Source organism: Betta splendens, chromosome 7 (genome assembly GCF_900634795.4).
Source record: "Betta splendens chromosome 7, fBetSpl5.4, whole genome shotgun sequence".
Classification (NCBI taxonomy): Eukaryota; Metazoa; Chordata; class Actinopteri; order Anabantiformes; family Osphronemidae; genus Betta; species Betta splendens.
In genome coordinates this window covers 11,179,629-11,203,819 of record NC_040887.2, presented here as the reverse complement: position 1 = coordinate 11,203,819, position 24,191 = coordinate 11,179,629, and the positions used below count along the sequence as shown (strand labels likewise).

The 24,191-nt window shown below is 52.3% G+C and overlaps 1 protein-coding gene and 1 long non-coding RNA gene across 4 annotated transcripts in view; one reads left to right on the top strand and one right to left on the bottom strand.

Annotated features, from left to right (window-relative positions):
* Positions 1–14,409: 14,409 nt before the first annotated feature.
* Positions 14,410–24,191, top strand: part of tafa5l (TAFA chemokine like family member 5, like) — a 28,851-nt gene continuing 19,069 nt past the window's right edge. Inside the window, exon 1 of one of the 3 annotated variants that reach the window (XR_003786432.3) lies at positions 14,410–15,657. Coding sequence is in view for 2 of the 3 variants with exons in the window: in XM_055510357.1 (XP_055366332.1) it covers positions 15,561–15,657 (97 nt within the window). In the remaining variant the exon portion in view is untranslated. The remainder of the gene's footprint in view (positions 15,658–24,191) is intronic. The other 2 variants (XM_055510357.1, XM_029156448.3) reach the window with 2 other exon arrangements.
* On the bottom strand, positions 19,586–21,919 carry LOC114858825 (uncharacterized). The gene is made up of 3 exons (XR_003786433.1): positions 21,784–21,919; positions 21,599–21,691; positions 19,586–20,185 (listed from the first exon to the last, which is right to left on the bottom strand). It is a non-coding gene; the product is annotated as an uncharacterized LOC114858825 (long non-coding RNA).

The window sequence follows — 24,191 nt, the reverse complement described above, 5'->3', positions numbered from 1 at the left end:
TGTACTTACACAATATAAAAGGCTCTCTCCCTTATTAGACCCACACCCACAGAGGGCACTCTGACTCCTAAGATGCTTCCCCTCCATCTACAGAGGAACGAGGCGCTTGGAGCGGATGCGCTCATCAGGCCAGGAATGATTAAGAGCAGGCTACGTCTTCCCGAACCCAGAAGAAAAAGCAGAAGATTGAGTTGAGATTGTTTCCCTGTGTTTATCCTGATTGTAGGAGCACTGGGAGACCTCCGTTCTGTCCCTGACAGAGATGAAACCCAATCACATGTAGCAAATTGCAGAGGCAGCGAAGGCGACTATTAGCTTGGCTTCCTGCGCCGACGCGTGTTCGGCGCGAGGCGGCTTCTGTTTCCCTCATGCTCATTGTTATTCCTCCTCTCCTTTCTCCATTTATTTCGCGCCCGCATTCTCCTCTGAAGGTTAATTACTTATAGATAGTTAAGGATTACAGATCAACAAAAAGCAGCCCATTGATCTCCTCCCTGCCGTGCCCACCTCTGCAATGTCACACTCTTTACACACCGGGACAGGAGCCTGGTGATAATCTGTTGGCATCGATCGCGTCCCACTCTGTTTTCGCCTTTGTTTTCTTTGGTCCCCTCCCTTGCTCTTAGCTTCCTCTTCCTCTACTCTGTTACTTTCCCTCCTTCCGTCACCAAAACCTCATTACTGAAAATGTGACTATTCATAGTCTGCTTCACTTTTTCTATTGTGTTTTTTTTCCACTTGTCTAATTTGTTTGTATTTCTTCAGCTTCTCGAGTCTTTTGAGGGGCAGGCGAGTCAATAGCTCAAGTTAAATAGGCCGCATTGATTGGGGAGAGGGATTTAGCTGTTTACCAACTGTGGAAATGGGCTGGCGCAACAGAAAACAGCATGGGTGTCTGCTAGGAGGAAGTCAATGGTGACAAATGATACTCGTTGGGAGACAATGCCGGCAAATGAGGAGAGGTGAAGGGTTTGGCAGCGGCGGGGGGATGTAGCGGGCCGCGCTCAATCAGCCTTTAAGGCTGTCGCATGCAGGCGCCTTGAGCCAGGACATGAGGAATGATGGTCTACAGCACAACAAGTATTCACAAGCTCCCACGGGGATTCAAGGCTGTTTCTCCTCCCTTAACTCCGGAGCTCGGCCTCCACAAGAGACCCCCCCCCCCCCGAATATCCTTCCGCTTCCTTGCACCCTCTTCACCATCTCGTGACCCCCGGAGATGTAAAAAGTGCGCTCTCCAGCGTCGCCGCTGCTCGAGTGTGGTAACACGAAGCACCCTCTCAGGATGGAGGAGGTTTTCACATAGAACCCTGGAATACGCTGAAATTTCCTAGCGCATAAGGCATCGGCTATGAGTAAATTACAAATCCATCTGTTTGCTGAGCAAGTGTCCTTCGACAGCTGTTGGAGTAGACTCTTGGACTGTTGGTCACTTGGAAGCTTGCTTAGAACAGACTATCTCACACCAGGAAGTCTCCCTTCACACACCTTTTATCCCTGATGATTCCTTCAGTCTTTCTTTCTGTTGATTCTTTCAGTTATGACAGAGAACCTGCATCTGCAGGTTCTTCAAACATTACAGTAGTTACAGTAGCTGCCAACCAATCTGTGTTTTGGTAGATAACAGTTGCTAACTGGACAATGTGTAGACACGTTTGTTTTTTGAATGTGGAGCTGAAAAGTATTTTTGTGCTGGTATCTGGTGTGTAGTTGGTAAAAGATGCATGGAACTCTGGAGGACTTGAGTGCCTGAAAGTCAAGAGATTAAAATGCTGCGCACGGTGAAGTGCATCACCGTTGTGATTCATGTGCTCTTCAGGGTTCACAGGCGAAGCGGGAGAAAGAACGGGTTTCTTGCCTAAGTGTGATGGCTGCGCTCTGGATCTAATTAAGGTGTCACGAAAACGTATAGTCCTGGTGGAAGTGCGCCGATCAGATGCGGAGCGGGAGACGGGGAGCGGAGACCCGGGTTCAGCCGGAGACGAGTGGAGCATCCGTGGAGCTCAGCCTGGAGACGCGCTCCACGGCAACGCTCTTCGTCTCCCAGTGGTTCTGACAGCACTTACTGTACACACGCTCCCTCCGGCTCCGGGTCTCCGGCCAAAAGCCTGGAGGAGGCAGGACCCGGCTCGTCTTTGTGCACTGTGCTGCAAATCCACCATTGATGGACTCGATGAGCGGATGGGAAGTGTTACAGTAGCTGTGCAATTAAAACAGTAGGGGCTGTCGCTGCTTGTGCTGTGGTTTTGTCTCTGAAGCGTTAAGCACCCGGTGACATGGGCAGATTTGCCGGGCCGTGCACAAGCGGACAGGACGATCTGCAAGAGAGGACGGTGCGAAAAGACTGTGGCACCAAAAGGAGGTTGACAGCAGAGAATTATTAGCACAATGTGCAGCGCCTCGCTTCCAACCCATTGTTTTCCCTCCTCAGTCGGCAGCGTTTGGCTCCTTCTCCCAGTAAGAAGCCAACTACAGTGGAATCCTCCTTTGTTACAATCAGCTTTATCTTTTTTGAAGTTCTGCAAATTTACATATTCCATGAATTGAAAACAAAACCCGTACCTGCCCGTGTTAAAATAGACTCGCGGGATCGGGAGAGTGGAGCGAACAAAGCGCCAGATGGAACTTTAAAGTCGGAGACGACGCGGCTCGCCTTAAATCAGCCTTCCGGTGAGCCTGGAGGTTCCCCCCAGAACCAGACCCGGGCGCGGTGCTGTCAATGCATCACAAGCGAAGGCGCGTGAAGGCACGAGAACAGAGGAGACGGGACGGGCGTCGCTGTGATCGACAGTCGAAACCTCCATCACACCTTGACTCCTTTGACCCGCTGGGTCGAGGCGGACGCGTTCACACACAGGCTCAAAGAGAACGAGCTCCGCTACGGCATCAGCTCCAATGCGAATCGATTGGATTCATCATCGCGTGTGTGTTAATTTTCAGGTGCGCTGAACAGAATCATCGAGTACAGATGCAGCTTTTGTTTGACCTTGAAATGTCTTTTTTGAGCCATTAGCTGAATCCTTAATTCTGGGCTTCAGAGTCACCTCATTTCACCTCATTACAAATGTTGCCAGTTGTTCTTTATTACAGATTTCCTCACTTTGAGCAACATCCAACCATCTTCCTTCCTTCCTTTCATGCATTATCCATCCTTTCTTCCCACCGTACATGCATCCTTTCTTCCTTTGATGCTTCTTCCATGCCGTAATTCTGGATGACATATACCACGTTCTCATCTTCATCTCCATCACGATTTAGTTCTTCAAATCCTTCATAAGCGCCATTAATTCATCTTTTTATGACTGAGCTGAACATCTGGGGGCTAATTCTTTTTTAGAATGACATGACGTAAACACGCTGTCAATGTTTCCGTCCTGGTCGCGCCACACACTCCTCCTGTCTCCTTCTGCCAGTGTTCCTCATGTCTCCAGTGAAGCCTGTAAAATGCATTGACTCAGTCGTCGAGTCCGTTTCCATTTTCCACTTCTCTTTTTTTTTTGGCGCTTTCACTCAAGTTTTCATGCAAGATCGGAAGCGGCGAACGGCAAAGTGTCCTCTTGAACGGGTCTTTCTTCTGCAGCACGGGCCCCGTCACAGCCACGTGCCCCATCATTCAGCCTGAGTAACTTGTTGATGTGGGAGCGTCCTCCAGCTGTCTGGGTGGGCCTCGCTCTTGTCTGCCCGCACAGATTTACTCACCGGGGGGAACGGCTATTACATCTCCTGTTATTATTTGCCATAAAAATGCGGTGAATGGCCACCAACTCGGTGGCGCTATAAAAAGCAGCGGGGTGTGAGATGGCGTCTGCGTGTCATCAATCAGACACAGTGGCGAAACGCTGGGTCTCTCTGCCGGGTAGTGGAAATTGATTTTTCTGTAAGTCTCAACAATTAGGGTTGTGAGGGAGGGAGGAGGGGCCGGAGGACAGGGATCAGATGGGAACCGGGTACTGTAAGGACGCCAAGTGGGTCCGCAGCTGAGAGTCCCTCAGATCCAAGTGGAAGCTGAGCATCAACACCCGAGTTGCATCCATCCTCCCATCCATCCATCCATCCATCCATCCATCCATCCTCCCATCCATCCTCTTCATTCCCTCCATTCACCAGGCGTCGCCCATGCACACGGCCGCGCTGTGAGCCATGATTCAGCCACTATTCTTATCGCGGCCCGGGTGCGGTGATGTTGCGAGGCATGCTGGTGCAGTGACCCCCATCGCTTGTGTCTCCAATAAGCATAACCGTATCTGACAGGGCCAGAGCTATTGAAGGAGGGAGGATTCTCGCCTCCTTCAGATAGCTTTCAAGCCTCCTGTTTTCTTGGCCGGCGTCCAGTTGGGCTCTGCGGCCGCAAACCTCCTCCTCCTCCTTGAAAATCTGATTTATTTCTCCTCATTGTTTGCTCCCTCTCTCGTGCAGCTCGGGGCAAACGGTAACTCCAGCCGTTTCGGGGCGGGAAGCAGCGGCGGCTGCAGACGCAGACGCGGAGCAGTCGGACGCGGGGTTCCGGATGCAGCGACGGCGCCGCACTTAGAGCCGCTCGGAGCGTCGGATGTCGGACGCGCACTTGGGTGGATTTCATTTGCCGCCCACACACTCCTTTCGGAGTCGATCTTGTGTCTACAGAAATAATGTGCATGTGCCCATTATCTGGGGAAAGGGCCGCCGGAGCATGAGGCGCGTCTTTCGCCCGGCTGACTTTCATTTACAAAGTGGTGATGTTACTTTTGTGTGTGGAAATGAGATAGCGCCGCGGCAGACAGTGGGCTGCTCCTTTACTCTCCATATTCTTTTACCCCCCCCCCCCCCCCCCCCCCCCCCTCTCTCTCTCTCTCTCTTATCAGGAGCTTTTTCCCACATTGTTCATCAGCCCGCGAGACAGACACACACACACACACAAAAAGCCTGTCTCCCAGGATCAATTAGTCACTTCCAGGGAGTCGCGGAGCGCAGGAGACAAAGACGGCGGCCGCGGCGGCGTGGCGGCGAGGTGATGAAGCGCCGTGGTCTTCCTTCCAGGCCATTAGCGTGACAGGCGGAGTGCTGGCCCGCCAGGACACGGGCGGACAAGTCCGAAGAGCAGTTGCCTTCTCCCACACGCGTCCTCCCCCCTCCTGCATCTTCACCTCCTCCCCCCAGATGTTTTCATTCACTCTCGCTTTTTAAAAACTCCATCTCTGCCCCTCTCCCCAGAGCTCTGTTCCTGTCTGAATCTCTCCCTCCACCTCCCTCTCTTTCTTAAAAGCTCTCTAAAGCTCCAAAGTCCTCCCCTCACTCTTCCAAATGTCCTCCTTTTATCTGTGACTCTGCTGCAGTCTCTCTCTCTCTCTCTCTCTCTCTCTTTGAACGTCCCTCGTCTCCCGTCTGTCTCGCGTCCACCTTTTCCTCTCAAGCAACAACAACTCACGTGCTCGGTGTCTTCATAGGGCGATTGAAGCTGACACTGGCAGCGCACAAGCAGTGAGCTGGCGCAGGGAGTCACAGCAGGACACAGACACAACAGCGCGCAGCAGCGGGTAAACAGGGACTATTTTTAGGAGGCGCTTGTCCGTCCGCAGGAAGGCGACGGCGGCGCGGCTTTCTGGAAAAAAACTCCAGACGTCAGATTTGTTGTTAATGAGACACGCGAGGTCTCTCAGAACACGTCAGCTGATGCAGCCAGCTGCTATTCAGCCCCACGTGAACAGGAAACGTGGATTGCGGCCACGCGCCTCGGCCCGTTTACTGTTACTCACAAATAAAGCAACAAGAGCAACGCTTCTCATAATCACTGAAGACAGCGAGTCAATCTGAACGAGGTCATTTCTAATGAGGAATTCATGAAGAATGATTTTTATCTCGGGACTATTCGTGTCCCGCCGTTTCAGGCGGATCCATCGATTTCCATTCCGGCGCTGTGAAATGTGTTATTAGCGCGCGCTTAATTTATCACAGGACGGACGCTGGCGATCAATGCGCGCTTAAGCTTTATTACCAATGAGCCGTAATGTACAGCAGCGCCGGCAAAACACGACACGCGCTCAGCGTGAGGCGTTTCAGCGCTAATTGATTTACGCCGCAGACAGCGCGAGCAGCGGCCGCGCGCGTGGGCCGCGACACTTGATCACATCACATTACATCTCATCCCGGAGTTTGCAGGAATCCGCTGGTCGGTGGGCGGATTCTGCGTGTAAACGGCGCGAGTTCGGCCACCCAGTCGTTTTCATAATCGTTTCTGTCCCGCGCGCGCGCGCATCCACTCTTCTTCTAAATCAATCACTCCGATCTGTCCGTGGACGTGAAGTGCGCGTGTACTGTACGCATGGACGGGCTTTATTTACCACGAGCCGTCACCCACTTACCGCCAATTGGGGAAATTGGTCGAACAAGGAGCATCTCTTCCCGCGTGTTAATTCTGCTTGACATGTTCACCTCGCTGCATAAAACTCTCCCATTCCTGCTTTTTATGGGGATTTATTTTGGAGCGATTCGCGGCCCGAGGCTCTGGTCTTCGCAGCATGTGAAGCGACACAAACACCCCCCCCCCCCCCCCCCCCCCCCTCCCTCACCCCTGGACGGGTCCACGGCTGATATTGACCCCGACGCACATCCTCCACAAGAGCGACCCGCTCACAATACAGCACATTTATTTTAATTTTCGTGGAGTTCTATTCTATTAAGACCAACACTTTTAGATACAGACATATCAAAACGCATGAAAACTGATTCCTATGTCCATCTGGATGATCGCCCTTCATTTAGGGCTTCAGCGCCGCTCTCCACACGGGGCTTTGGGCCCCGGAGGCGCCGGTGCCGAGCTGTTGAGCCGCAGCCCAAATGAACACATGCTGCAGACGTCTACAGCTTCCGACACCGTCTCCAAAGGGGTCCACGGGGCGGCGCGGCCGCGTAAGCTGCTTACGTCTGTAGCCGCTTTATGGGGGAAAAAGCCCTTTATGAGGCGCACGAGGACATCACGCTTTAACTGACAGCAAATCCGCAGCTGAAGGTGGACGCAGCACAATGGAGTGGACCCCCCCCCCCATCGCCCAGCGGAGCGTATACACATATACGCTCTGTCTCCTCCGCCCCCTTTACGCCGCCCTGACAGCTTTGTCACAAAGATGAATTTATCGTCAGCACTGCAGCCAAAACAAGTAATTTGATTGCCCCGACCACAAATTAAGTTAGTGTGATTCAATTTTCGATTTGGGCTTCACCCGCAGCCATATATCAAGGGAGACATATTTCATTACACAGCGAAACCGCAGGCGAGCGGGCAGCGGTGGCCCACTCCCTCCATAGGAAGACATCATGGGAGCATTATGGCGTTTACTCGATAGCGCCGCGGGTCCGGCGGCCCGTTATCCACGGGGGCGGCGCCGGACGCCAGCGTATTTAGCCGGTTCAGGAAGCGGCGGGCCGGGCTGTGACAAGGTGCTGGCAGGAGGAGAGCTGATCCTGGGTCTGTGGCGCCGGCGGACCAGAGGCCTCAGACGGGGATCACGGCGCCTCCTCTTCCTCCTCGGACCCGTCCTGCCTTCACAGGCTCCCGCGCTAAATGGGTCCGAAGACCTTGCGCTCCACCCCCCGCGGAGCCGACAGCGTTCTGATGGCTGCTCTGGGACAACTGGTGTTTGAAGGCTGAACATGGTCCACTTGGCCAATGATTCAAATGAGTACCAGTGATGTGACGCTGAGCGTTCCCCGGTTTAGCATTTGGTCAATGGTATCGACAGAAGACTGCGTCTCGGTGTGGACTGTTGCCTCTGGAGCACAACAGTAGATTGTCTTTGAACTAATGGGCCTCGATCACACGGTTATTAGAGCCGGAGCGCTTGACGATGGCGGCACTGGTCCCTGGAGTTGTTGGGGCTTTTGACTAGTATCTCTGGAGGCCTGATCTACTGTGTGGATGCATGAGTCCAGAGAACAGCTGACCACTCTCGCCCTGTGTGCAGTTGTTGTAGAAGCTGACGGAGGCTTCACAGGTTTTTACCCTTTGAAGTTACTTCCTGGAGGACCCGCGCGGCGCACGCCTTGCGATCTGGAGCCCCTCCGGGACGTCTGCAGAGCGGCTACTCAGACGCCCAACGCATGGATAATTCGGACTGAGTGCAGGTAGCCGTCATCGGCTAAAAGACTTCATTAGCCTATAAATTTGTAAGTACGTGTACAGTAAATGGACTTCATCTCCAAATGGCCTCAAAACCCTTCTGGGAAATTAAGATGAAGAATAAATTACGCCCGTGCTCTCCGCCTCGCTCTGCTTTATGGCGTCTCCCTCCAGGGATGCTGCTGGTGAGTGTTGGCCCCATGGAGATGACTCCCCCGGGACCTGGAACAGAACATCCACAACGCCTCACAACCGCATTCAAATGTGCAGCAAAAATAGTCCCTAGGGACAATATTTGCACGTTCCTGTAAATGGATGTGGCTGTTTTGCGGATTATTAATCCAACGTGGCAACGATGTTTGGAAGGATCCGAACGTGTCCCTCACTTCGCCGGCGGAGTCCATCAATTCCCGTCGTTCCTCCGCGCCACGGACCAATGACACGGTCCCTGCGGGCGCCGCGTCCTCGAGGCCGCGCAGGTGGAGGCGGGTTTCATTAGTAGCGGAGCAGCGGGCGGGGGGAGGCGGGCCGCGTCACCACGCGTGGACCCTTCCTGGCAGCGCCGAGCGCGTCCCCTCCAGGTGCCGCGGCGGCGGCGGGGTTCCAAATTACGCTCGTAAATTTTGCACAGCCGCTTCACGCTTGATCTCCCTCCTTCCGTGTTCTGCGCCCCCTCTTTCCCTCCGTCCGCTCTGTTTCTCGGTCTTTATCCGTTTGTCGCTTATTCCCCTGCGTCCGCGTGCCATCGCTTCCGTTTTACTCTCATTTATACCAATGAAAACCTTCTTCACGTAGCGCGTTGCGTGCAGACGGTGCAGCGTAGCGGACCTGGCAACGCGTGTCCGCCGCGCAGCGTCCGCTGCCGTCGGCCGCCTGTGATGGAGCAGGAGGCTCCAACACAAAAGCATTGCCTCAGTCCAGGCAGCGGCTTACTCCACTTCCTCATCTGGCCTTAATGCTTTAATATTTCATGCGGTTCGAGGCCTCCTTTGTAATCTGCAGGCGCAGCACTTTTCTGGACGCCATTTGAATTATGTGCCTGCCGGCGGTTCTCTGATTCAAACAGGAAGCGGCCGTTTCCATGTAGAGAACGCGGGGTCACTTGTCATAATGGTGGAACACTTCTTGGCTAAATGGACGCTAAGATTAGCTCCTCTGTAAGAGGATGACTCATTATAATCACTATGCAAAGCAAAGGAAGCAGCCGTTCGACATTTAAGTGGACGGCGCTGATTCCTGCGACAATGGAGCCGCTGCAGCTCCCGGGGGGAGGAGGGGGGAGGGAGGGAGGGAGGGGGCTTATGGACATGAATGGCAAATGTCAGGGTGGAGAAATTTCTCCCCGCAAATTCCAATTATACATTTTTTTCCTCCTTCATGAAATGTTAATGCGCCGTCAGGAATGAGAGGAAGCGTCGGAGACGTCGGCGCTCGTTCCACAGCAGGAAGGAGTCACTTTGCCTCCGACTTCTCGACAAGCGAACGCGACACAAAAATACTGGACTGATGTTTGGAATCATGTTGTCGGGTGTTTTTTTTATGTTTTTGACTTTTTTTTTGACACTGACACCTTTGATTGCTCCTGTGCTTTAACCTGCTTTCCCCCTTTTTCTGCTTTTAGCAGAGTTTTTGCACATGAAAGGTTCTGGAGCCAGAGCTGCATGAGGCCGAGCGGCGCCGCTCACGTTCCCTCTGTTCCTCGTTTTATGACATTTGTGTTGACTTCACTGCTGCGCTTCACGACAACAAACCAGGCCCGCCGGGTCGGCGCCGCTGATTTAGCCGATATCGCCCCGAAACGGCGACCCGGGAGACTCGCCGCTCGCCCCGTTTCAGGAGCACAGATTAAATTACTGCCCATCACTTCAACAGCTCTTACAGAGACAGATGGCTTTTGAATGGCTGCAGAAAATCCGAAAGATCATCAGTAGAGCTCAATCAGTTCAAGGAGGGGAAATAATCGCCCCCGTCGGACAGAGTCCATGGATCCTGTGCTGCTCCTCTCCTGCTCCCTCCCTCTTCACGCCCACATCTGAGCCGTGCACGTCCCACGGTAACTCCTAAATCCCCCTTCGTGGTAGAAGCGCGTTGGACTTCTCTCCAGCCTCGTCCGGCGCCTGCCCTACGTTCCGGAGCTGCGTCGTTTGCATTCGGAGGCGGCGCCCGCACATCTGGGGGATGAGCCCGGCCTCTGGGCAGATGGAGTGCGGCGCCGCTGGCTGCCGCACCCTCTTTTCATTTCCCCCCTGTCCACCGGGTCGCCCGGGGCTCCCGGCCACAGCCGGAAGATGAATGGTCCCGCACGCCCCCACTTTGTCTTGGTGTCCGAGGAGGCTCTAAATGGCATTGAGAGACTCTCAGGCTCTCTTATATGGGATCTCCGCAGCCCTGCGTGACCTTGCGAGCAGTGCACGGAGCCGTGCACGGAGCCGTGCACAGAGTTGTCCGACGCAAACTCAAAATCTTTGCCCCGTGCGTTCATTTTTCCCGTTCGACACTCACGCCCTGAAAGCGCGGACGCTAATTCGATTGTTTCAGATCCAGGCCTGGTGATATTTCGCTACTGCGGGATTTCAGACGTTCCCAGGATCTGCACGCGCGCCGGACTCCTCTCGCCGCTCGCGTGCAGGACCGCGTGCGTGCACAAACAAAGCCTCGCCTCCAACGTGCCGGTGCGGAGCTTAGTCTGGGAGGAAAAGACTGATAACTCAAATCTTCCAGCAGCGCTTCCTCCCGGCTCACGCTGGTTGTTGCTACACCAGGGGCAACAACACCTACCTACTCAGCCTCCCTGTTCTCATGGAAACGCATCAAAGGAGCTGAATGACAGACAGAAACTCGGAGAGCGTGAGGAAAAAAAAACAAGCCGGAGACACTGTTTGCACTCTTGATTGTCCCTGTTGCTTTTCCCGGCGGTGACAGTGAAGCCCTGTCACACATCTCATATGTTGGGGGGGGGTAGAGCAGTAGGTGCTGCGTTCACCCCCATTCACCCACTCAACCAGCGCCAGCAGCTCCCATTAACAGATATGGGAGGACACAGCGACGACGGGCCTCATTCAGGAGCAACTACGGCTGCTCTGCAATGAAGGTGGTACCAGGAAATATCCAGCTCCGAACCTTATCAAATGATGTCAGACTCCCCCCAAACTGGGTGCCTCTTCCTCATGACCTCGACCCATGAGCAACTACAGCAGACTTGACTTGCGTTAAGTTTCAGGCCTTTAGCACTTGAGGGCGTTGAACCTTGCGCTTGTTAATCCGTAGCATCAATCCATCAAACACAAGTTTGAACGACCAATGAGCTCAGTTTTACATTTTTTGCGTCCATTTAATCTGATTTGGGGAAATAGAGAGAAAATGAAGAAGGAAAATCTGCGCAGTTCAGTGAAGGCACCGCCGTTTGTTTGGCAGCGACTTCATTAGTTTCACTTAGAGCGACGGGAACGAGGAAGACGCTTCGTAGCGTTGACTGCATAAAGCTCTCAGTGCCTAGCTGGCATAAGGCAAATTAATGCATAGCAGGATCCTCCACACGTGAGGCTGCGTTCTGGCTCGAGACGCCTAATTAAGGCAGAAATCCCAGCTGGGGGATCGTTGTTATGTTTAGGTCGGCTATCCCTGTAAATGACACTTAGTAGAATTCTGGGAAAGTTTCTAGTGGGACTAAAAGTCCCATCTAGGAGGATTTAATTAGCACTTTGAATGAATAACACTTCACCCATTTCTCTCTCTGTCCTTGGTAATCAGTTCTGGGCCATTAATGAGAGGATGACTATCGACTGGTGTAGCAGGCTGCTGATAATTGAATGTGTAGAGGCCATGAAACATTCCTAATCAAAACCAAACACTCCAAAGCCACAGCTCCCGCAGAACAATAAGGCGCCGCAACAATGGGGGCCCAGGGAAGACTGGTGAACGGGTCCTCCTGGTTGTTTTTCACTAGAATATCAGCGCTGACATTTCAGGAGCCGACAGACCGGAAAATGGGCTGGATTTCATATTTAACTCCACAATTTAGTGTTTTGATCCCAGCAGCTGGGAGGAGACCGATGCGAGGAGCGCTGTAATTGAAATGCTCTCCGGAGGCGCAATTCCAGGCGCAAACAGGGCAGTGCTGTAGATCTTTACCAGTGACTGTGGCGCGGCGTTGGGAACCGTTGTCCCTTTATTGACTCCACATTATCGATACAACTTCCGCCTATTCCTATGAAGATGGTACATCGATACCACTAGTTAGCAAACCCAGCGCTGCCTGGACGCTAACGCAGTTTATGGGGATGAAGACGTGCTGCTCACAGATGTATGAGCTCGTCTTAAGCAAACACTCGACGCAGCTGATGATGATATAAACCATCACACCCTGTGTAATGTTCCACCGCGCGACAACGTCTGACTGACGATCCAGTGAGAATATTCTTATTCTCACATTATAAATATTTGAAGCTAGTTCTTGCCTGAGGTGTTCAGAAGAGGAGCTGTAAACGTGTGTTATGTTATAGGACGACTGTCGCTGCAGTGGCCAGTAGAGCAGTGAAGGTCGGGTCCGTGTCCTCACGTCGTGCAGGAGAAGGAAACTTGTGGCTTGTAGAAGCTGTACAGACATTGTGGTGGAGATGGAGGATGAATGCGAAGAAGCAGCCACTGCTGTGATCACACACGCTTTAACTTAAAAGCGATAGTTATGACTTGTGTGAGTAGAATTCTGAGGTTATTGGGCCTGGAATCCTCATGGCTCGGGTTTTAAATCTGGATAGTGCAGCAAATGCCGCTTATTTCCCAGAGGTTACAGTAAAACAAAAGAAAAAAAGAGGAGCTTTGGTGCCGAGCTGAAGTTCAGCTCTACGTGATGTTATTCAGCAGCTACTAGAGATGGAAATGATTTCCCTTTGTTCCCGTTTGGCTCAGAGAAGCCAAGTGTATCACTAAAAGCTGAATAAATAAGTCATATAACATGAAAGGGGGTAAACTGGTGGTCTGAGATCAGCTCAACGTGTCCACCTTCCACACTGAGCAGCGCGAGCTCCTGTTCATAAATCAGCTCCTAATTTACTCTTTTCCCCCCCAGTGCTTCAACAAATGTTTTTCAAATTACCTGAAACGAATTCTCCACCTGTCTCTGCGAAAGGAGAGAAATTTTGGGCAACCATAATTAAGAAAAACCAGAAACCAAGTGGGAAAGTGAAACGCAAACAACAGCTGGAGTTTGTGTTCTTGGGTTCAAGCCAGAGTGAGAGCGACTCTGTGGCTGCAGAACCTCCGCTTCAGAGCTGCACGACCTGAACCTGAACCGGGACCAAAGGTTAAGGCAGAAGCGGCCCAGCGCTTCCAAAATGCATATTCCACCATAACTTCCACGTTATTCCACATAACTTGACTAAACACCTCACACTATCTGTTACTGGTGAACATAAAAATAGGCCCGCACGTGGAAATCAAGTGGCGGAACGTTTACAGCTGTCAGTCTCAGCGATGGATCGTGATTGATTGCGCTCCCTGCTGGGACGTCGCTCCGACACAATCAAACGCCACTGAGCCCGGCATCAGGCAGGAGGAGGAACGCGGAGCTCAGGTGGAGGAAGCTGCAGGAGGCGATGCGTAAGGATGCACGCGCCCGTGTGGGAGACGTGAGAGACTGTAAGTGCTACGGCGGTGCCGCGCCGGGCCGCTGCCGGGCCGATACGTCCTCATAAAAGCCATTGGGCGAGAAGGCTGACAGCACGGTGGGAGCTCCTGCGTCTGCTAATAATGTGCACAGTCACTGGTCATGGAATGTGGAGCGTGTGCCTGTGAGAGGGGTGAGTTATGGTAACAGTCCTGGGAGTCTTAAATGTCGCTCCCTCTGAAGATGGACTGGCATCTGCAGGGCTTGGACACACACACACACACACACACACACACACACACTGAGTTCAGCCAAGCGTGTGTGCACACTTTAGACTTCATGGGAAATTATGCAGTATATGATAATGTGACTTGTGCTTTAAACAGCTCTGAGGCACTGCACATACTAACTGCATCTACAGACCATGCAGCACCCAGGGGTGTTTTCCACCAACGTGGAGGATGTAGAGGAGGCGGGTGCTGCCTCGCATCTCCCTTTGGGGCTGAGACGGGACAATCTTCATGGCTATAAAGACGCATCATCATCACCTTGGCTACAGTTTTGGATTTATAGCCGGGGAGCTCAAAGTTTAGTCCTCACTTGAAGCAGAGAATTAGGGCAGTGTGTGTGTGTGTGTGTGTGTGTGTGTGTGTGTGTGTGTGTGTGTGTGTGTGTGTGTGTGTGCGTGTGTGTGTGTGTGAGAGAGAGAAAGAGAGAGCGAGAGCGAGATGAGAGAGCGCGCGCGCAGATGAAAGCACTGTACCTGAAAGTAATTCATTGCGCAGCAGCAGCGGCAGCAGCGTTCTCTCTGTGCGCTGAATGAGGGGGAATCCTCGTCCTCGTCCTCGTCGCCTGGCTCTAAATAAGCCGCGCTCACACGCTCGTCTGTGACCGATGCGTCGCTGTGACACACGGCGGCAGCTTTTGCCTCGAGGCTGAGGAGCAAGGCATCGCACCTGGGGAATTTTCCAGAGCCTCCGCGGACGCTCACACAGGTGACGAGCGGAGCGAACTTTGCTGCGCCGCACCGCACCGCACCGCGCCGCGCCGCACCGCCCGCGTCGACGCGCGCACGGTGCGCCCGGCTCAGCGGCGGCGCGCAGGGTGAGACCCGCCGCTCACGCCTGTGCGTGACATCTTCCCTCCGCGCCGCCGCGCAAATGTGGACACATATGACGCATTTGCGCCTTTAGATGTTTTTCAGGCACCGGGCTTGGGCGCTGGAGTGATACGTTTTCGGACAAGTTTCCGTGCTGGTTGCCGCGTCCGTCGTGTCGGCCTGGGGTAACTCGCGCGTTCCTCTGTAGAGTCGGACTGGGCGCAGAAGTTCGTTGGGAATAAATATCATAATCGCGCCGTGGACAGAGAAGGGAAGAAGAAGTGACAGCGGCGTTAAAGGGGGTTTGAGCGGCTGAATTAGTACCATCATCATCATCATCATCATCACCATCTTCTTCGTGTGAGGATGTAAACTGCGCGGGACTGCAGCTGCTCACTTCTCCTCGTCCGCACACTTCCAGCTTCCACTGGAAGTAGACTTGGCCGCTGAATTTCCCCATCCGCTGCGTAAACTTGGCCGGATCTGGTGACATTCCGCCCGCGGCGAGCGTTTCCGCGTGTTGCCGCGGCGTCAGCGTGCGGTGCCGGGCCGCCTGGATGGATACGCGACTCACCGCGGGGATTTGAGAAGCAAAACGGGGGGGATTACGCTCAGCCCCTCTGCCTTTATACCCTCAAAATGGATGCCGACGCCAGGCTGCGGGGACTCCACTGGATTAGCCACTCGTCCGCCGACCTGCGCGACATCTAGACGGCGAACGCGTGCAAAGTTGGGACAATCGGCGGGAGGTTGAAGGTTGCGGGATGCAGTCTGGGGCGAAGACGCTCTCCGCAGGTGGAGGTGCGTCACTCTGCTGCCTGCTGCTCCTCTGGCTCATCTACTCCCATCTGCTCAGAGAGGGTAAGGACATTAAACAATAAACAGCCGGGCAGCAACTTTATCGCCAGAAATGAAAGTATAGAGTGTATAATAATGAGGGGCAGGTGTATGTGACCTTAAACTACACTTTAATATTCCTAGAAGCTTCTAATAGGATTTTATTATAGTTTACTATGGACAAACAGTGCATTTCATTGGACACGCCTCTGGTCTCATTGTGATGCTGCATCGTGAAACGAAGCTTGTTTTATTCCAGACAGTTCTGCCTTCAAAGCTTCAGCGTCTCTCAGGTTGAGGCCCACATTCTTCCATGCCGTGCTTTGGTTTTGAATAATACATCCACCAGTGCAATTACACCTTCTCCCTGCACGAAATAGAAAGCGAAGGGTTGTTTCCACCCCCCGCGCGTCATCGGCCGCGGTCCGCGACCGCAGACTCTGATGTGAAAAACGAACTGCCCGTGCGCTGAAATGTGCTCTCTGTGCTCCTCATTCGCAGCGTTTCTCTCAAAATCAGCCTCGGCGCCAGATCCGAGGGCCCCTCTTCTTCCCCTCGGCCACTTATTATTGATTCATTTACATCTGAAAATGAACCCATTAGCGCGTTATTGTACAAAATCACTCAATCAATGTGCTGTGAACTTTATTACCCTCTGGGTTTCTGGAGTAAATAGATTCCAGTGGGTTTGGCCCGATAGGTGCAATCTGTGGATGTGATCTGAGCTTTGACACCCTTCCAGCTGTGAGCGGAATCTGGAGAATAATTCCTACTTATAACCTTCAAATCAGCTGTCAGCTCTGGTCTAAGGTAGCTCTGATCTCTGCCGATGATTTATTCTTCTATCAGCTGGTTATTGTGTTTGCGGTACATGGTGGACACCATCATCAACGTCAGTCTGCCCCTGGATAGACAGACATAATAGATACCAACCCTTTAGCGCATCCACCTCCGTGACACCCATGTGCTCCAAAGACAGCGCCAGGTGTGCTGTAGGTGAACCTGCGATGTGAAGTCTGGTGGCGGTGAGAGGCTGCGGCGCCTCCACCCTCTTTACTGCACATCTGTTGCGGAGGCCGGGACAGGAAATCAAAGCGCGGCAGCCCCTCGGCGGCCGGGCCGGCGGCCGCCTTGACGAATGGCCTGTCAAACACCCTCAACGTTGGCAGGTTATTCAGCGGTAAGTTTGGAGGTGTCTGGGCTCCCTCACGGGACCACGGTCCGGTTCAGTGGTGCAGTCGGAGGGCGGTGGCGACTCCTCCCTGCTCCTGTCGGCCTGCGCGCTAGCTTTAGGCTGCGAGGCACCAAAAGCACATCACGCCTGAGGAAAACGTGTGACTGTCATGGCTCAAATATCACGGATCCTGCCTGTACGTACAGTACATACAGTGGCCTCCCTGGGGGTGAAGCTCCGGCCACCAGGTGGCGATAGAGGGCACCGAGCGCTCCCATTAGCACAGCAGGAGGCTAGCACGCCAAATAACCGGGCGCTGAAGCTGAGAGGCAGAGACAGGCATCCATCCCATCATCCCGCTCCGAAGCGCCAGCTGTCGATGGGAATGACAGCGCGCACGTCGACAGGCTGTGTCAGTAAAAATGTTCGAAGTGACTCACTGAGGCTTTGCAGCCATTGATGATGGACTCGCTCGGCTGGGCCGCCCCCTCTGTTGTGGACTCGAGGACTGCAACAGATCTCTGATGTCTCCTGTCAAAATGCCATTCACAGGCCGGAGTGTTTTCATCCCCGCTGATTTATTCTGGATGCTACTCACTTTGAACGAACCCGCCCCTGTGTGGAGCGGGCGCGAGCGTTCCCGTCCGAGCACTGACCCAATCAGAATCAAAGGACGGAAGACTTTTCAAAGCGAGAAAGAGGGTTTTTCATTCCAGTCTTCTCCGAGGCGCCGCTAAACATGCAAGGGGAGGACCCGCTTCGGGTCTGACCTTGGCTGTGAATCGTGAGCAAATCACCTCAGACGCTGGAGCTGCAAGAGTCGGAGCGTCTTCGTGGAACACAACGAGGAGTTGAATTCATTTGACGCCGCACTAGTTCATACTTTCAGCTCCGCGCGTGTGAATTGCAGCGCCGCGCCGGCTCCGACCTCCCGCGGTCGAAGGCAAACTGCTCACTGTATTCCTGCATTGTTACTCCCTTATTGTCAGAGTGGTGTAAATGTTCCCTCAGCCTCCTGTTCTATTTTCTGCCTAATGCCGCGATCACATTTTTCCAGGGCTGTGCTCGGACGCTAAACCGCAGTCGCAAAATCACAGATTACAGCGCTGTGTTCTCTGGATGCCCCCCCCACCCCCCACCCCCGTTTGAATTCAGGAAGGGGGGCATCCTGGAAGGCGATCTGTGCGGAATTCGAAGTGAGTCACCGTGGCTTTACAGTCCGTACTGCATTACATTCAGCAGAGCCACTGTTTGGTTTTGAAAGGCATATTGCACACTCACTCTTTGTGCCTGGAGCCCGTATTCATCCACAGCCCATTTGTCTGAGTGTACTCTGCATTGTAATATCTCCGCAGCGCGAACTGTACCGCATTACGGCAACAGGAATCCGTCAGGAGCCTCCTCCATCATGCAAACGGCACAAGACACCTCACAGGCCGCTCCTGAGTTATGGTGTCAGCCTGTGGGGGGCATCTTTTCTATTTTGGGTCCCCCCCAATGTCATCCAAAGGCAGCTTTGGCAGTTGGGGAGCTTTGAGTCCTGTAGAGGGACGTTAGCAAACATATACAGGGACCCTCTGCGTCCCAGTGAGAATGGAAGCGTGTTGTGTCCACATTCCAACGACCGGCGTTCCAACGTGACGAGCGATTCCCAGGACAGCCTTGGAGCTGTCGCTGCCAGCAGGACACGAGGCCTGGAGCGGCTCCTCAGAACAATGAATTGTGGAGTGAGTGCAGGCCAAGACCGTGATGATTCTACCACTCGCAGACAGAGTAAATGAGCTTCCTGCTGTAACAGCGTAGCATAGCCTTCATCTCCATAAGTCACCGCAGCTGCACTCACGCTTCCCTTTACCATCATTTCTGATTCATTTCTGTCAGATTCGGATGAAATTGCGTACTTAGGCGCGATTACAGGTCCTCTGGCTTCAGAAGAGACTCGTTCTCTTGCATAAATATTGATTGGACAGCTGTAGCTGTAATCGCGCGGCGTATGAAATCAAGTGGTGGAGTCTTCCACGGAGCAGGCGCATTAATATAAAGTTGCCCCAGCTCGTTCAGCGGCATCTGGCCGTCTCACCCGGAGCCCCGTTACGCTCGACTGGCGAGGTCGGAGGGGTTGAGAGGTCAAACCACGTCCAGATGAGCTCAGAGGAACCTTTTTAAATGCACAAATTCATCGATCGCGTTGGAATTCCACTTTAGATTAATTTGATTTACTGAGAACTAATAGTGAATGCTCGATTGATTGGCTTAGGGTAAGTGTGATTGGCATTTCTCACTATTCTCTGACATTTAAAGATCAAGTGATGAGTCAATAAATCAATCAAATTGTCAGGAGTGTAATAAACCATGTTTTCTACAATGTGTCCAGATACAATAGGACTTTTCTATCAAGGGAAGGATGTTCGTGGCTCCGAAAAGGACTTTGTGAGGCTGAGATACAGCAGCTTCATTCACAGCGCTCATGATGCGGCAGGGAACGTAAGAAATTGACACAACGGCGCTTGAAGCCCTGCTGTCACAACTCATCTGAAAAAAAAACAACAACAATATCGCTCCAAAACGTTCCCATCGCCGCCGAGGACAGAACGGAGTGACGTGAAACAGACGGCGCGTCCATCACGGAGGAGCCGAAGGAAGACGTTTGATTTCAGGTGTTACAACCTGGAAGAGCTTCTTCAGCGTCAGATCGGAACGTGCTGATTGGCTCCCAGCAGCGGGGAACGTGGCGGACATGATTAATGCTCTCTGGGATGCGTGTATTGAACTTGTCTTTATTTCACTCAGCATAACACAAAGCGTTTTAAATGTCCTGTGCAACAAATGACGTCATTTGAGCCTTTTGTAATGACTTTTCCTATCTCATTGGCTCCAGCCAGTGTGACATTGACAGGATGGTAATTACCTATGGAGCCTAAACCATAGTCACAGGCCTATAGGACCTGCTGCAGACGTTTGGATAGGAAGCCAATGTAGGAAAATTGCCATGAAGACAATGTATTGCCATTCACTTTAATGTTAAAGTGCGTGTAAATTTAAATGCAGTCAGATTCCAACAGACTGTAATTGGTCACGAAAATAATCATTAGCTGCGGCTCTAAACGTGATGCTAAACGAGGAAACTCAGGGACCAACCTGAACCTGGTGGTTTCAGGGGTTTGGTCGTGGTTGGAGTCTGATACAGCTGGTTCAAATCAGGTTTGACAATCAATTACCAGCATCATTAATATTTATAACGAATGACACAATGTTTAAACACTTCCACGCGGAATCAGCGGCATTCGCATCTGATTTAATACATGTTAATATGATTGTCGTGCCGTTGAAGCCGGCGCTTTGTTGGCGGCCGCGTTTCCATCCTGGTGAATGGCACTTCTGTCAAGAAAGGAGCACAGAGAGGAATGAAGATAATCACTCAGACTTATTATTGTGCGGCAGCGCAGTGATTAGAGGCTGATTGTCTCTCTCAGGGAAAGGTGGGGACGTCCGAGCCAAGCTCTGCACTGTGCTGCTGCCCTGTCTTTATGGGATGGGGGGGGGGGGGGGTGATACCTAAAACAATGCTATTGTCATGAATAATTAACAGCTGTAGCTCGACAAGAGCTGGATTCTTCAACAAACGCTGTTTGCGATTAAACATTGTGATGTTCTCTTCCGTCCTGCGCGTAATTACAATCTGTGAAGGAAGATTGTTTTAATATGGAAATGAATCCTGTCAGAGTTCATTCCGTGCGGCCTGCGTGTAATTTCACGGCGAACTCCCCCGAGGAGGAGACGAGCGGCTCCCGATCCGGCTCTGGTCGTTTGGAACAGAGGCGAGCGGTCCCTGGCGTGGTCGCCGAAGCTTTTATCGGCGAGGAGCGACCAGCGACGCGTCTGCCCCTTTAATTAAACGTACAAATAAGGCCGGAGATAAGCCGGAAGGAAGCGCGCGCGTGCCGCCGGCTCCTACAAGTCTCTGAGGAGCAGCGGTTGAATGGCGCTTGTTGTGAATGGGAGAGATGATAATTGGGGGTTCTACGCGTTCACCCCACGCGCCGAGACTTTAATATCCAGTCTCTTTCTGTACTTTGGTGATGTGATCAACGCGCTGTCGCAGCAGAGCCCCGTCGGGCGTCTTTTTGCTCGGAGCCGTGCGTGCGCCGCCGCTGCCGCTCGTGCACCGCGGTGTCATGATGTCAGCGCTAAGGTCATCGGGCTGCCGGCCGGCCGCGCGCCTCCGTCCCCGCCGCCGCCGCCGCGCTTCTCATCAGGCGAAACAGAGGCGAGGCTCTGAGTGACAGGAAGCCCCCGTCACATGAATTAAGGCCTGTGTATGTGACGGAGCGCTGGCCGTGACTAATGGCGCTTTGCGAGGCACCACCCGCCCACGCGTGACACAACTGGCCGCTCCGCTTCCCTCCCCCCCGCCGCCCATTCATCTGTTGCGTGGTGGAACATGGCAGGCAGCGCTAATATCTGATGGAACCTCTGTCCTCCGCGCGCCCGCCGAACGCACAGCTGCCGCGAGGCGGTGGGCGTGGCCCGGCTCTGCGCTATGAGGCTGCGAAGGGAAATCGTGGGTGATAAATAAGTCCCTGTAGGTTATCCACCAGCCTATTCAGCCCGAATCACACAGCGAGTCGTGTTCGGGACGTCTTGTCCTGTTTTCCAGGCAAGGGTTTGCTTTAAATAAAGCTGTTTCTCAGGTGTTGCGTAGATTTTGTCTGGCCGTCTGGACGCGATAAACGCGTTCTATAATTTCGGAGGAACCTTAAAGGACCAGTTCGGCAGTTTGTGCCTGCTCACCTGCCAACACCGTGAAGATTAGTAACTTCTTGGAGTATCTGCTCGTTGCTTGGCAACTACTCGGAGCCAAGGAACAGTTTGGCACATAACACCCTGTAAAACACACACTGTCAGTTTGTGTGGATTAAACAGGATACATGTAAAACCCAAAGCTTTAGGCAGCGAAAACCTGTGGAGCTACAAACCATGAAGCAGTCTCGCTTTTCTCTCAGTACTGACCCCGTTGGCACGATGGGAATCGGTTGGAGAAGTGGACGTTTCAGCTGTTTCTAGAAGGTTTGGGATTGTAGATGTACAACATCCTCGTCCGAGGACACGAGGCCTTTAACTTCAGGGGGCAAAGTTACATACTCAGCAGTTTGAGAGCAGAAGGGATCACCTTCCTGAAGTCATGTGGTCGTAAGCAGCCGAAGTCGCCCTCAGCGATGCGGTCGTGCTCCAACCTGCAGTACTGAGCTAATGTTATGAGTCATTTGTGTTGATCAACAGCCCTTTTAACCTTTACTACTGCTAGTGCATTAATACCGTAATTGTTCCACTGTAGTCACTGATTCTTCCTATGGAGCAGTTAGTTACTGGCTAAATGGACCCGTGAGGGCGCTGGGACGTGACGTACAAAGGGCCGATGCTTGGTGAATGCCAGGGATTGACCTTAAAGGCGCTGCAGCACAGCCCTGCTCTAATCTACCTTCCCTGAGCTGATTTTATTTCAGTGTGAGCCTGAAAGCCTTTCACTGGCAGCTTTCCATTCAATGAACGGAAGGCGGAACGGACAATCTTACGTTCTCCACATCATTATGAAGGTAAAGACAGTTCTGGTTCTGAGCTCCACTTTGCCGACTGTTCTGACATTTCTGTGCCATTTAACGCATTTATGTCACACTCGCTGGTTCAAACGCAGGTCAGGTTTGATTTATTCCCACATATTAATATTGGCTCTGTTGAACTTGTTTATTTACTCCCTCCGTTTGTGAACGTTAAATGACAAATGCGTCCACGTGTACTGAGACGTTTGTTTTCCTAAACGTGTTTTTGAAGGAAGCGGAGCCCCTCAGGCCGTCCGCTGTGATTAAAGATTGTTTTGTTATTAACACTTCGTAATCCCTTCAAACACAGCAAACACAATTAAGTGTGTCCCCCCGGGTTTCCAAACAAGTCACCCAGACGAAAAAGAGCCACCTCACCGTTAAGTGTTCCATGAGATCATCTGCCGCTCAGAGGATTCGTTCTTCGAGCCTTCACACCCAGACGTCTTTTGTTTGCGTGCGTCTTGGATGTGACTCGTTGGGAATCGTCATCGGGGCCATGAACCAGCTCCAGCTCAATCCCGGGGCACAGAGCTGTTCCATCACCTCCCCAGTGTCTGAATGGCATCACCATTAGAAATTTGTCTCCTGCTGTAGCAATATATTAAAGCAGCCCATTTTAAATTGGAATCACCAACGTGTAAAAAGCTGACTATAGAATGTGTGGAAACAAGTTTCCGATCTGCTCCCGACCCACTCTGGGCTTTAGTCTGGTCCAGTTTGTATAATTAATTCACAGATTCCTTCCCGACAAGCTTTAAACTCCAAAGGCTGCTTAACGCAGGTTTCTGGCCTGGGTGTCATCCATCAATTTGTAATGCCTGGAGAACTGGACACGTAATTCTCTTGGCTTGGATAGAGGAGCAGCACACTCACATACTGCTGCGCGGCGAAAGCAATCATCACTCAGAGACTTTGTGTCCATTTGCCGTCTCAGTAGAGCTTAACATGGCTTGAAAATTGCTCTGTTGTCGGAGCCCAGTGGCCACCGGCTAATGTCATGTCAACCAAGTCACACATTATTTAAGCCATTAACTAGACCATTAGTCAACCTTCAGCATTTTAAGATATCGTTTTGTTTCCCCTCTGAACTCAACGCTGGCTAATGTCAAACAGTGCAGCAGCGAGTCAGCGGGTCCACCCAATGACAAACATCAAACACAAATCACATGCAACACAACTGTTGGGTTTTTCTCTATCTTGCTTCTAATGTAATTTGCAGTGAAGTACTTTTATCAGAGGAGCAATAAACCATGTATTAACTTTGAAGTATTTGGTGCTGCTGCTAAAACGCTGGGAAAATTTCCACTACCTATTAGAGCCCGGATCTTCACTGAAAAAAAACTGCTTTGTACCTTTTATGACCAGTTTCTTGTCAGTACAGTAATATCTTTATTAGAGTCTCATTATGCTATAGGAACCAATATATTGTATATCCTTATCAATTTGTAAATTTCTGACTATAGTTAATAGCAACTCCTCCTTGAACTGCCACCTTATTGTGATGGAGGGGTTTGTGTGCCTGAAGGACCCTGGGAGCTATGTTGTCAGGGGCTAAATGCCCCTTGTAGGGTCTCTTCAGCCATATGTTTTGGACACTCGGGTGAAGAGAGGGGCTGAGCTGTCAACTCATCACCACCTGGTGGTGAGTAGAATCCGCTGGCAGGGAAGGAGGCTGGAACGACTTGGCAGGCCCAAACGTATCGTGAGGGTCTGTTGGGAACGTCTGGCCGAACCCTCTGCCAGAGGGACCTTTAACTCACACCTCTGGGAGAGTGTCAAGCAGA